General features: G+C 52.0%; 1 protein-coding gene across 2 annotated transcripts in view; it reads left to right on the top strand.

Annotated features, from left to right (window-relative positions):
- The window catches only part of EEFSEC (eukaryotic elongation factor, selenocysteine-tRNA specific), a 257,514-nt gene that overhangs the window by 186,941 nt on the left and 58,505 nt on the right, over positions 1-12,068 (top strand). For both annotated transcript variants that reach the window (XM_025885449.2, XM_025885451.2), the window contains exon 5: positions 7,940-8,596. In XM_025885449.2, the coding sequence (XP_025741234.1) occupies positions 7,940-8,596 (657 nt within the window). The remainder of the gene's footprint in view (positions 1-7,939; positions 8,597-12,068) is intronic.

Below are 12,068 nucleotides of genomic sequence, written 5' to 3'. Positions count from 1 at the left end.
TCCTGAGTTTGGCTTTTTGTGTGAGAGACAATTAATGCATTAGGCTGGGGTGGGGTGGGGGGATGCCTTATCTGTACCCGGCCTAGCTCGAAGAGGGAGAAATAAGAGCAGCCAAATTGAAACCTTATTAAACAAAATTGGTTAGGTCTGATGGAGCCAAACCTAGACTGATCTTTAAAAGCTTATTTCATTTTTCCCCCTCCGGTCTGAACCTCTTTGAATTGAAGTAACTGATCCTGCTGTAAGCTTATTAGTGTCAAACCTTGTGTGTTTCTTTTCCTCTCCAATTTACATTTTATTAAGTAATGATGAAGTTGCAAGGTCCCGACCCTCGCCTTTGGCACAGCCAGGAGCTTCCAGGCTCATTAGTGGAACGAAAATGGATAATAGAGGTCCAATCTCATTACAGCCAGGACCATTATTACAAAAATCTCTGCACATCAGAAAAACTGCTAAACGCAGGCTATTGTCCACTTCTTTGAAGCATCTGTTGATTCCGTAGAATACCGGGAGGGCCCTAAACACTGTTGTTCCTTTGCAGTGTATTCTGATGTCACTGGGCCTCTCCATTTCTTACCCCGCAGAAGGAATGCTGCCAAAGAACTCCCCACGTGTGAGTGAACCTCACTACAGTGATTGTAACTCATTTGGATTTCCATGGTGGAGTAGATGTGTTTTTATGGCATGATATAGTAAAAGAATTTGGGTTTTCATGGTGGGCAGATCTGGCTACTGTGGATAAATGTCTTAGCCTCTGGGAGCTTAGTTGCCTTGTCTATAAAATGAGATCGTTGTTTGCCACCTAAAAGTTTGCTCATGTAGGTAGAGCGTCATCATGTGTAGGTATCTGACCAGTGTTGAGTGTCTCTCTGTGTACCTTCTGTATAGGTCATGGGGTAAAATCATGGAATCCAGCGTGAGCTGGGTACCACTATTCCACGCAAGGTACTGTGAAGAGCAGAGATGAATGCTTTATGATTTCCACCTTGAGCCACTTCTTTTGGAGGTTTTCAGTAGTCTCCAAAACAGAGACCATGTCCTTCTGAGTATAGTACCCTACAGAGTCCTCAGAATGCTTGAAAACTACGCTTCAGATGCTCAGAAGACCAGAAGGGGTATCTGAGTGTGTCAGGCCTGGGAGTGCACAGAGGGTTCCTTTGCCCACTCATCTACTCCATCAGCAGACGTTTTCTGAGTGTCTGTCCTGTGCTGAGCACTGTGCTACCCAAACACAGACATGACGGCGGCTACAAAGCAGTTGAGAAGTTGGCTCTGAAGCTGTCCGCTGTGCTTGGCCAGGAGGAGGCTGTTGCTGACCATGGCCAGGGCAGCCATAGCGGCCTGGGCAGGGAGAAGGAGGGCCTGAGCTGTGCCTGCCCCCACCACTCCCAAGTCTTGGCTTCCTCATACCCCTGAGCAGGGTCCCCTCACAGTGGAGTCTTCCCTCTGCCCCTTCCCTGGAGCCATCTTTCTGGTTCTCACCACATGGGCATCCACATCGATGGTCCTCCAGACCTAGAGCAGCCCAGCAGGGCAGGGCCACTCTGCCCCCAGCGCCCGCCGCCTGGGCACGGTTTCTGCTCAGCTGGTCCAGAGACCGGCCGTGGGATGTCAGGCCTGCCTTGCAGTCCCTGTACTCATTGTCCCAAGTCTCAGCCTATTTGCTTTGTGACCTTGGAGACATCAAAAACCTCTGTTTCTTCATCCCTAAAATTAAATGTAAAAATATTGACCTGCCTTGTAGAGTTTTCATGAAGAATAATTGACCCAGATGATGATAAAGCCTCTTTGTTAGTCAGAAAGGGCCAAATTGCTTAGCAAGCACGAACTTGAGTTTTTAAAAATTGTTTGCTTGCTTGATGTATTCCTTCCTCCCTCTCTCTGTGGGTCCATCCTCCCTTCCCCAGAAGTGCTTGGTGCCAGAAAGAGGGGAAGGACGAGAGGAAGAGACTTGGCAGCCACCATCCCCTCTCTGACTCGAGCTCAGGGAATGGGCCTGCCTGGCGGTCCCACACAGAGCCACCTCCCTGCTCTGCCACCTGCCTTCTCTGCCGCCATCCTAACTGCGCCCCACCAGAGAAACCTGTGTTCCTCGGAGAGGCTTGGAAGGCTCCTTCCCCTGGGTTGTCTAGAACCTCCCAACTCCTAGCTAGCCTAGGGGCCAGCCCTGCTCTCACAGCATGGCTATGTACCTCCATGCTCCTTTGTAGATGTATACATCCCAGACCCAGACTGGAACTCCCTGGGGGCAGGGACAGTGCTGCACCCAACCATGGCTGCATTAATTCATTCCACAAATAGGTGTCGCGGGCCTCTATATGTCCAGCACTGCGCTGGGCACTGAAGATAGAAACAGAAGTTAAAGAAAATAAAAATAAAGCCCTCGCCCTCATGGAGGTTACATTCCAGTGTGGGAGGGACAGTCGGGAAGCAAATATATGATATGTCACGTAGCGATGAGTGCTATGAAGAAAAATAAAACAAAGAAAAGAAGATAGGTATGGGGAGCTCTTATTGTGGAGTCAAGGATGGGCTCTGATAAAGAAACATTTGAGTGGATAGGAAGTAAACAAGGGAAAGAGAAATAGGGCATCTGGGGGAGGAGCATCCTAGTCAAAGGCCCTGAGGTAGGAGCACACTTGGCATGTTTCAAGAGCAAGAAGTAAGAAGGCTCATGTGACTGAAAGGATGTGAGTAGGGGCTGCAGGGGAATTGTAGCAAATAAAGTCAGAGAAACGACAGGAGCCAACTGTAGGACGTTGGGGTCCCAGCAAGGATGTTAGTTACACAGTAAAGGGCTTGGAGGCAAGAGTGCAGAGTCATATCTTATGTTTAAGCTGCTCTGTGGAGAACAGGCTGCAGGGGAATGGGCAGTAATCAAAGCCAGGTGGGCCTAGGAGCGGGGTGGGCAGTGGTTGCAGAAGAGCTCGGGCACTGGCCCTGTTGGGAAAGCGAAGCCTGCTGGAGCGCCTGATGGCTGGGTACGTGGGCGAGAGAACAAGAAGAGCCAAGGTGGAACCCACAGTTTTCACACGAGCAGCCGGAAGCACACAACTGCCACTTCTGAGACAGACAGATGGAAAGAGAGGAGTCTCAGATGTGGTAGACTGGAGGTAGAAACCTGGTAGACCTCCAGGTGGAAGGGCCAGAGGCAGTCAGGTGCATGAGCCTTCTTTGCCCAGCCCCCAACCTCCCCCTCCAGCCTCTGCCTCTCCTGGAGCTGCAACCTCTGTGCGCACCTGCCGCCGGCCGCCTCACAGACCTCTCCCAGGCACAGATCTCTCAGCGGCCCCTCCTCCCGGCAGCGCAAGGCTGTCCCTCCAGCCGGAGCCTGGGGGTCCGTCCTCGCCGGGGCCAGGGTCTCCCTCATCCCCGCATCCGGTCTGCCAGCACACTGCAGCCTTGTACTGCACAAAGAACTCTCAGAGTTCCTCCCTAGCTGCTTTCCCCCTTTCCTGTCTTATTTCGCCACACCGTGTGGCCAAAGTGACCTTGTCAAAGCATGTGGGAGCAGGTGACATTCCTCTGCTCAGCCCCAGGACACCGCTACCACTGGGGGCTTCTGTTGTCCTCATGGTGAAGGTGGCGGGCCCATGTCTCCAACCTAATGCCACTGCCCCTTGCCCCCGCCCTGCCAGCCAGCCAGCCCACCGCCTTTCAGTCCCTCAAACAGGCCACATTCTTTCCCACCTCAGAGCCTCAGACCTGCTCTGCTCTTCCCTTTGCCTGGAGCCCCTGTGGCTGGTTTCTTCTACTCCCTCTGGTCTCAGCTTTAGTGCCACCTCCTCACGGAAGCCCTCCCTGATGACCCAGGAAGGATTGCATCACCCAGTTATTCTCTCCCATAGCACCTCTCCATGGTTTTGTAATCTGCATTTATTAGTTGATGATTTTATAAGCTCCCCCCACCCCGACCCCCAGCAGTAGACTCCAGAGTCTATTCTGCTCACCCTGTATCACTCCGGGGCCTGGGCCTGGTACATGAAAGAAACTTGGTAAATATGTGTTGAGTGAATGTACATATACTGCCTCTGCCACTCAACTTGGATATTAGTAAATATGAGTGAGTTGTTGAGTAGATGGATGGACTCTCTCAAAGTTGGCCAGTAAATGAACGGGAAGCCTGTTTTTTTCCCATTCTGGAATTGGCATAACTACTTTCCTGTATTTCGGTGTCCTAGATGGGCTCTCACATTCTTTTTTTTTTTTTTAAAGATTTTATTTATTTATTTGACAGAGAGAGAGCGAGAGCAGGAACACAAGCAGGAGGATTGGGAGAGGGAGAAGCAGGCTTCCCGCCGAGCAGAGAGCCCGATGTGGGACTCGATCCCAGGACCCTGGGATCATGACCTGAGCCGAAGGCAGACACTTAACGACTGAGCCACCCAGGCACCCAGGGCTCTCACATTCTTAAAGGCCATCTTGAAGAATGTGGGCTTGCCCATGAGCCTGTGTGCTGCCGCTGCCGCCACTGCATGCACCCCACGAGAGCCCACAGTCGTGCCACGCCACCCTGTCCCTGCCTTATCTGTTTCACAATTTCCTGTCTGGGCCCTTGAAATCTTGATTTGCACAGTTATTTGTCTTTCTGCTCTTCTCGGTGCCCTCTTAAAGCATTCTTTATTATTTCAGTCCTAAGAACACAAGCCCCGTTGAAAGGAACATGCTTTTAATGAAGCCTGCTTGGAGATGGGCTTGATGGTTGGGGGGTGGGGGCCGTCAGGGTGGTGAGGGCCCTGTGCCTCTGTCCCAGGGAGCATCCTGAATACCAGGAGCTCGCTCAGGCCCCAGCCAGTCCAGAATCTCCGCTCCATGCTTTCTTTGCTATGGGGGGCAGTTCTCTTCCAGAATCAGATATAGCCATTCTCTTTGGATGGGCTGGATGTTTAACTGGGTCTGCCATAAACAGCATCTGTCAGCCACCCTCTGCACTAGGCACCAAGATACAGCAGTAGGAACCTGGATTTAAAAGGGGAAATACACAAGTTTGATAGGCAAAAATTAAGAAATCTGGTCATGCCAGACACTGGAGAAGACACGGATCTACTGAGAGTCTCTGGCCTGTGGGCGGAAGCGTACATTGGTACTTTATTTATCTAGCAGACATGAGCCCTCACTTGCTCCTGATCCAGCAGTTCTGGTCCATGGCCCATATCTTCCAGAACCTTCCTTGCACTGTGCATCAGGCGGGAATCTTGTTTGAGAGGGAATTCATTGCATCATTTTCCAGGGAAAAATTGGAAATGACCCATGTACGCATCAGTAGGAGGCTGAATGGTGGTTTGTGTGTGCCGTGTGACATACAGCATCAGCAACAAATGAGCTGCAGGTGTAGGCGGCACGGGCAAGAACTCTAAAGTTCAAACACTCAGAAAACAAAGTATTGATTAGGCATATGTACTACATATGTAGTGAGCCTCCGCACAACCATGTACACGTATATAGATAAAAAGAAAGGAATGCCACACACCAAATTCAAGAGAGTGGTTGCCTCCAGCTGGGGGGCAGGCAGAACTAGGTGGTGGAGGAGCACAGAAAGAGAGTGAAGTTATTGGTAATGTTTTAGTTCTCAGGGTGGATGATGGGGCCATGGATATTTACCCTATGGTAATTTAACTCAGTAGGTACGAGGAGGCACAGACTGGCAGAACCATAAAGCAGCAATGGCAACACAGGAAGTCAGGTTCAGAGCAGCCCAAGGAGAGTAACCAGCTCTGTCTGGAGTGAGCAGGGAAGCCGTTCCAGGAGGTCCCCTGACATGAACAGGAATTTTAGGTGGAAGAAGTCCCAGGGAGAAGGGTCCTCACAGGCAAAACGAATATGTGGTTCTATATGTAGGGAATTGTTCAAGCTTCCCCTGGTTGTGGCTTCATGTGGTGGGAGGCTCCAGGGAAGGCCATGAGGAGAAGCCAGGCAAGCAGAAGTCCCTGGTGGGGCAGCAGAGGGAACATCAGGAGGTGCAAGAGCCCCTACCCTCCCTGAGCAGCTTACCCAATGTGGGGGGTGGGGGGCTGGCGGCCAGGGGGCTGATTCCCCATAGAATTTCACATGACCAGAGGATCTTCCTGCTCACAACAGCTACACCCAAAAGGTTTGAAAGTGGTGATGTGCAAGAGGGGAGCCCGTGTAGAAGTCAGTGCCAAGGAATTGCATCATCCAACATGTGTTTTTAGAAAGCTGGCCTGGAGAAGGGAGATTGGTGGGGTGGGGGCCAGAGGACAGCTCACTGGGCGGCTACAGGCCTCGGGGGGAAGAGCTGTGATTCGGGGCCTGCCTCGCTGGGCAGACGCTTAGTGTAAGATAATATTCTCCAGTTACTCTGAGGTGCATTCCTGAAAATCTTAGTTTCCCATTGCCCTTGTAGACCATTTCAGAGATGTTTTATGTTTCTCTTTGATTGATCTTGGCTGTGGCTTTTGACACTGCACTTCTCACTTTCTCTGCCCCCTGACCTCTTGGTTAGGTAGTTAATGATCTTTAAACAAACACTTGAGTATTATGGCTCTCCAGGAAAGGGCCTGGCCTCCTGCTCCTGGAGCCGCTCAGCATTCTCCCTTTATCCAGGGAGAAAACGAGTGCTCCCCACACCCGGGCTTTGCAGATGGGGATGCTTGCAACCTGAAGGCCAAAGTGTCTTTAACTTAACAAATTTTGATGAGGTTTTCTGAAATACATTACCCATTTCTTTGCTGCGCTAAGCGTGATCTCATCTCCTCTCCGACAGTGGATCTTAGTAGGAATGTTCATTGATTTCGTGAACGTTTATTAGAGCCTTTCCTATGTCTGTTCCTGATTTACAAACTGTGGGTGCAGAAATCTGCCTGGTGTAGTAGTTGGTGTGGTAGTTTCCAAACAGAGATAAGATCAGGTTACTCCTTTGCCTAAACTCCTCGGCGACTTCCGGCCTGCCCTCTCCTCCCTGCCCTCCCTGCTGCAGCCCTCCCGCCTCTTTGTTTATTTCTCAGACCCATGGTGCCTCCATCCTGGGCCTATACATTCATTAGCTCCCCTGTTCAGAACTATCTTTTTCTGGACCTTCACATAAATTCTTATAATTAGGTCTTAGCTGAGTCATCACCTCTAGAAGTCTTCCCTGACCACCGCTCTAAAAAGCCAGACCTCCCCCAACACCCTAGGCCTTCTCTATATGTTATATATGGTATACATATTATATGTAATATAGTACTTTATATATAATAATGTATATAATTATGTTAGTATTTACACACAAAGTCTTATATATTAATTCTATCAGTACAAACTTAGTTAATGTTAATGTATTCGAAGTTTTGTTGCCGTTCCTCACCCTGTTCCTACCCCCAGAACAGCGCCTGGCACACTATAGTCCCTCAGTGTGACCTGCCCTAGAGAAGCCCAAGCCCACAGGCTAGCAGGCAGATTGGTGCAGAATCGGCAATGACAGCAGAGCAGGCTGTGTATGACTCAGAGGGGCTGGGGTAGCACCAAAGAGAGAGGGACAGATCCTGCCCACTGGGGGTCTGGGTAGACTTTCTAGAGCAGCGGGGTTTGGCCTGGGCTTTCAAGGACAGATGGCCATAGCTTGGCAGTCTGAGGACCTGGGGGGCTGTTTTGCATATGGTGACAAGCCTCTACAGAGGGCTCAAGGCAAGAAAGTGCTGGAATGGAGTCTGGAGTGGAGTAGTGACTAGAAGGATGGAGGGAGCTAAGGTAGCTCAGGATTTGGCTGCCGTGACCACCGCCCGCATCCTGGACCAGGGTGCCCTGTGGGCTTCGTGTTTGCAGGGTGGAGCTTGCTCTGGCCAAGGGGAGTCTGAGCACCCCAGAGCTCCTCTGGGCTGCCATGCCAGGGGCCAAGTGAGTGTTGGCAGTACTGGGATAGGAACTTCTCCAGCTGGAGCCCCTCCCCCCAGCCTCAAGGCTCTTCGTCTCATGAGCTTTCTCTTTTGCTACCCACCAGGTGGTGAAGAAGGTGAAATCCATGCAGATGTTTCACATGCCTGTCACCTCAGCCATGCAGGGAGACCGACTGGGCATCTGCGTCACCCAGTTTGACCCCAAGCTACTGGAGCGTGGCCTGGTGTGTGCCCCTGAGTCCCTGCACACTGTCCACGCGGCCATCATCTCTGTGGAGAAGATCCCGTATTTCCGGGGGCCCCTGCAGACCAAAGCCAAGTTCCACATCACGGTGGGCCATGAGACAGTCATGGGCCGGTTGATGTTCTTCAGCCCTGCCCCCGATAGCTTTGACCATGAGCCTGTGCTGGACTCCTTCGACTTCTCTCGAGAATACCTCTTCCAGGAGCAGTACCTAGATAAGGATTTGGCACCGGTGGCGACAGACAGTGATGAGGCTAACAAGAAGACGGGCCAGGCCACAGAAGGCTGCTGCCCTCGGCAGCAGTGGGCCCTCGTGGAATTTGAGAAGCCTGTCACCTGCCCTCGGCTGTGCCTGGTGATTGGCTCCAGGCTAGATGCAGACATTCATGCCAACATGTGCCGGCTGGCCTTCCACGGCGTCCTGCTCCACGGGCTGGAGGACAAGGACTATGCCGAGAGCTTCTTGCCCAGGCTGAAAGTGTATAAGCTCAAGCACAAACATGGCCTTGTAGAACGGGTAAGCAGCCCCTCCACCCATCATCCTTCCTTGTCGGGCCCCGGTGGCCAGGATGGATATAGTTGGGGTCTGTGATGAGAACCAGAGACACCTCAGAGGCTTCTGGTCCCAACTTCTGATGTTTTAAAACAAGGAAACTGAGGCCCAGAGTGGCTGAGTGGCCTGAGTTCTGCTAGCCCTCAGTCACAGAGCGGGGCCTGAACCAAGGCAGGAGAGCCCCACTGCACCTGCTCCCATCCCTGCCCTCTACTCTGGTGGTGGAGGTGGCCCGTGTAGGGCAGAGCAGCCCTGGTCCCTCACACAAACTGGTTTCAGACAGCAGCATTTCACCTGGGCCAGAAGCCAGTAGTATCAGTGGCCCCCTTGAGCTTCAGATAAGAGGCCGGGCCTTGCCCCTCACAGCCTGATGAGCAGGCCCTCGCTCTCATGGCCTCAGTGGGGGCTGAGCCTCCATTAGGCAGGGTGGCTGCTGGGTCATATCAACAGATATGCCAGTCATATTGATAGAGGGAGCATGGCTGGTCAATGCAGGGCAGGCCTGGCCAAGCGTGTCCTCAGCCTGTGGGGTGGGGGAAGTGGGGAGTGATGGTGGCTGGGTGCCAGAGGGCAAGAGGTGGGAAGGTACAGGAAGGTGATACAGTGGGAGGGGCCAGGCTGCTGGCTTCCTCGGGTGCCTGGTATCATCACCAGATGCAGGTCTTTAGACATGGGTGAGCCAGTCTGGTTCACAGGCCTTTCATGGGAGTGGGCAGTTGTGGTAGCCTAGAGCCTAAAGGGGTCCTGAAGTCCAGGGATTACCTTCTGTCAGGTACCCCCCCCACTTTGTCTATCACCATAGGTCTCAGTGGGAATCCCTGCCTCCTGGGCCTTGAAGAGATGGGTAGAGAATGTCCAAACGTCTGTCCAAACCTCACTCCCTGATGTGGGTCCCTGCAGGGCAGGGATGGCTGTGACTCTTGGGACTCGTCTCTGAGCTAGGTGAGCATGGCTGTGCTAAGACCCCAGTGCTGGGAAGCTCAGGTTCCAGTGGGGTCTGCCCTGAGGCCCTCAACAGGACTGCGGTTCTGTTCCTTAGATAGCAGGATGAAGGTTACCCCTCCCAGTGCAGCGCCCTGCCCAAGTCAGCATAGACTCCAGCATGGGGTCTGACCCTTACTGAGCAGGCACTCAGGAGAAAGTGTCAGAGCCTTGGGTACCAGCCAGGGTCGGGGTTTCCACTGCCACCGCCCACCCTGTCTCCTTCCCCTCTCTCAGATCCCCACGTTTCTTCTCTGGAACTCTGTCACTGCAGGAACTCCCACTCTCCTCCTCCTTGTCTCAGGATTTTTCCTGGTGCTCAGGCCCAATTCCCTTCCTCTCCTGCCTGTATCTAGACCTGCCCTCTGAGGGGGAATCAGTAGAAGTTTCTTACTTACCCCCTCACAGTCCATCCAAAACTCAGGATCCTCAGCTCTGTAATCTCAGGCCTTCCACTTTGAGGCCAACCTTGGCTGCTCAGCTGGACAGGCTTGGTCACCCTGCACTGTGGCTGGAGTCCTGAAACTGGAACCATGTCTGTCCCCCCCGTCCGTGTCCCCCCTCCCCCCCCGCCGCTGTTTGCTCTCTGTCCCTCTGTGAATGTTGGCTTCCTGCTCTGCAGAGCAGCAGCCTAAACTCCCAGGGCTGCCAGGAGGGGTCATGGGCCGACCATGGGGGCCACTCAAAGTCTCCATCAGCCGGGGGCCAGCCCTGAGATGCTGATTGAAGACGAAGGTGATAAAGTGCACGTCACTCGTTTGTCTCGTTTGATTTATTAGCAGTATTATGAAGTATAATTATTCTCTGGTGAAATATCTGTCATGGAGTACTGTCCCACTTGGTGAGTTCACAGGTCTAATTGCCCCACACAGGCCTGTTGGTGGTGGAGCAGCAGTTACTTCCTTCAAGAATGAGGAGTGTGGGTTTGTGAGGAGCAAGTAAACATACTATCGAGTGCCTTTTGCCTCCTAAGGGCACTGGGGAGAGCCAAGGAGATGTGCTTACCCAAGCCATACCACCAATCTAGGGCATCCCTGGGGCCACCAGCCCTTTCCTCCTCAGTCCAGGGAGGCCAGAAGTGGAGGCACAAGAGCCCCAGACTCGCAGTCAACAGATCCCACCTAGACATCCTGAGCAGAAAGGCTCCCTTCAGCCAGGGACTGCTTCAGACAGGGCTGTGGAGGTGTGTGGAGGGGTCCTGAGACTGGGATCCTGTAAGGAAGGAAAGGGCACGGTACCTGCGTTCCCCCTACCAGCCCCTTAAGGCCCTAGCCGAATGGACACCTGTCCTGTGTGCTACAGATTCCCTTCTGGGCCCAGGGGCAGGAATACACCTGCCTCCTGCCTACCTCCACCCCATCCCTACTCTATTTATCCAGCACCTACTGTGTGCTATTACTACTGTGTGCTCTTACTAGCTGCATACATTGTTTTGAATTCTTATAAAAATTCAATGAGGAGGTTATTACTTTTCCTACGTACTTTTTATGAAATTATTAAATAGATCACTTTCTTCCTCCTAAAATTATATGTAAATATTTGGGAAAAGTAATATATGTGCATGGTAAAAAATAATTCAAACAACACAAAAAGTTACTCAAAAAAAAAAGCTAGTTTTATTCCTACTCTGAACTCAGGCCATCAGGGCCCCTCTGCAAAGGGAGCCACACTGGAAACCAGCTTAAGAGATGTGAAGCAACCTGCCCGAGGTCACAGGATGGTCAAGTCGGGATTTGAACCCAGCACTGACTGGCCTCTGAGCCGTTATCTTTCCAGCATGTCTGGTAGATTCTTGCCCAGTGAGTTGAGAGGCTGGCATGCTCTCAAGAAACTGGAGTATCCTTGGCAGGAGACTTTTCTTCCTAGTCAGGTTGGTAAGCATTGACCTTGGGATCACACAGACTGGGCTCAAACACTTAGCTGTGCCATGTAACAACTCTATGCCTTGGGGAGCCATTTTATTTCAACGGTCTCATTCATTTGAGGAGCAAACAGTCTCCACCTCACAGGTGAAGTGGCTTCATATGTAAGAGTTGAGTCTAGCTCAGGGGAAGCAGGAAGGAGATTTCCTAGTACAGCTCACGAGTAGAAGGCCGGACTTACTCCAACAGAGAGCCCCATTTGCCTTGAGCAGGCCCCAGAGTACACAGAGATTTTCAGATCACTTGGTTGGCCACAGCCTTTGCCTTGTGGCAGACTGGTCAAACGTGCAGGCCTGGGCTTCAGTCCCAGCCTGACCACCTCCTAGTATGGAAATGTGGGCAGATCCAGGGAATTTCACAGCGCTGTACCATGGGCTGGGAGCTCAGCTTGGGCGTCTAAGACATCCTCCATTTATAAACAAGGAAGGCCCAGCCCTATATGGATATGTGTTAAATGGACACTTTCCATCTGGACAGACTTAAGGCATATAGTCCTGAGCCCATTGCCTAAAAGACATTATTCATTCATATAT

The sequence above is a fragment of the Callorhinus ursinus genome, unplaced genomic scaffold (assembly GCF_003265705.2).
Source record: "Callorhinus ursinus isolate GAN/ISIS: 27379988/994484 unplaced genomic scaffold, GSC_fseal_2.0 scaffold15, whole genome shotgun sequence".
NCBI classification, from domain to species: domain Eukaryota; kingdom Metazoa; phylum Chordata; class Mammalia; order Carnivora; family Otariidae; genus Callorhinus; species Callorhinus ursinus.
The sequence above is the reverse complement of the archived record's forward strand: the minus strand, read 5'-3'. Positions and strand labels throughout refer to the sequence as shown.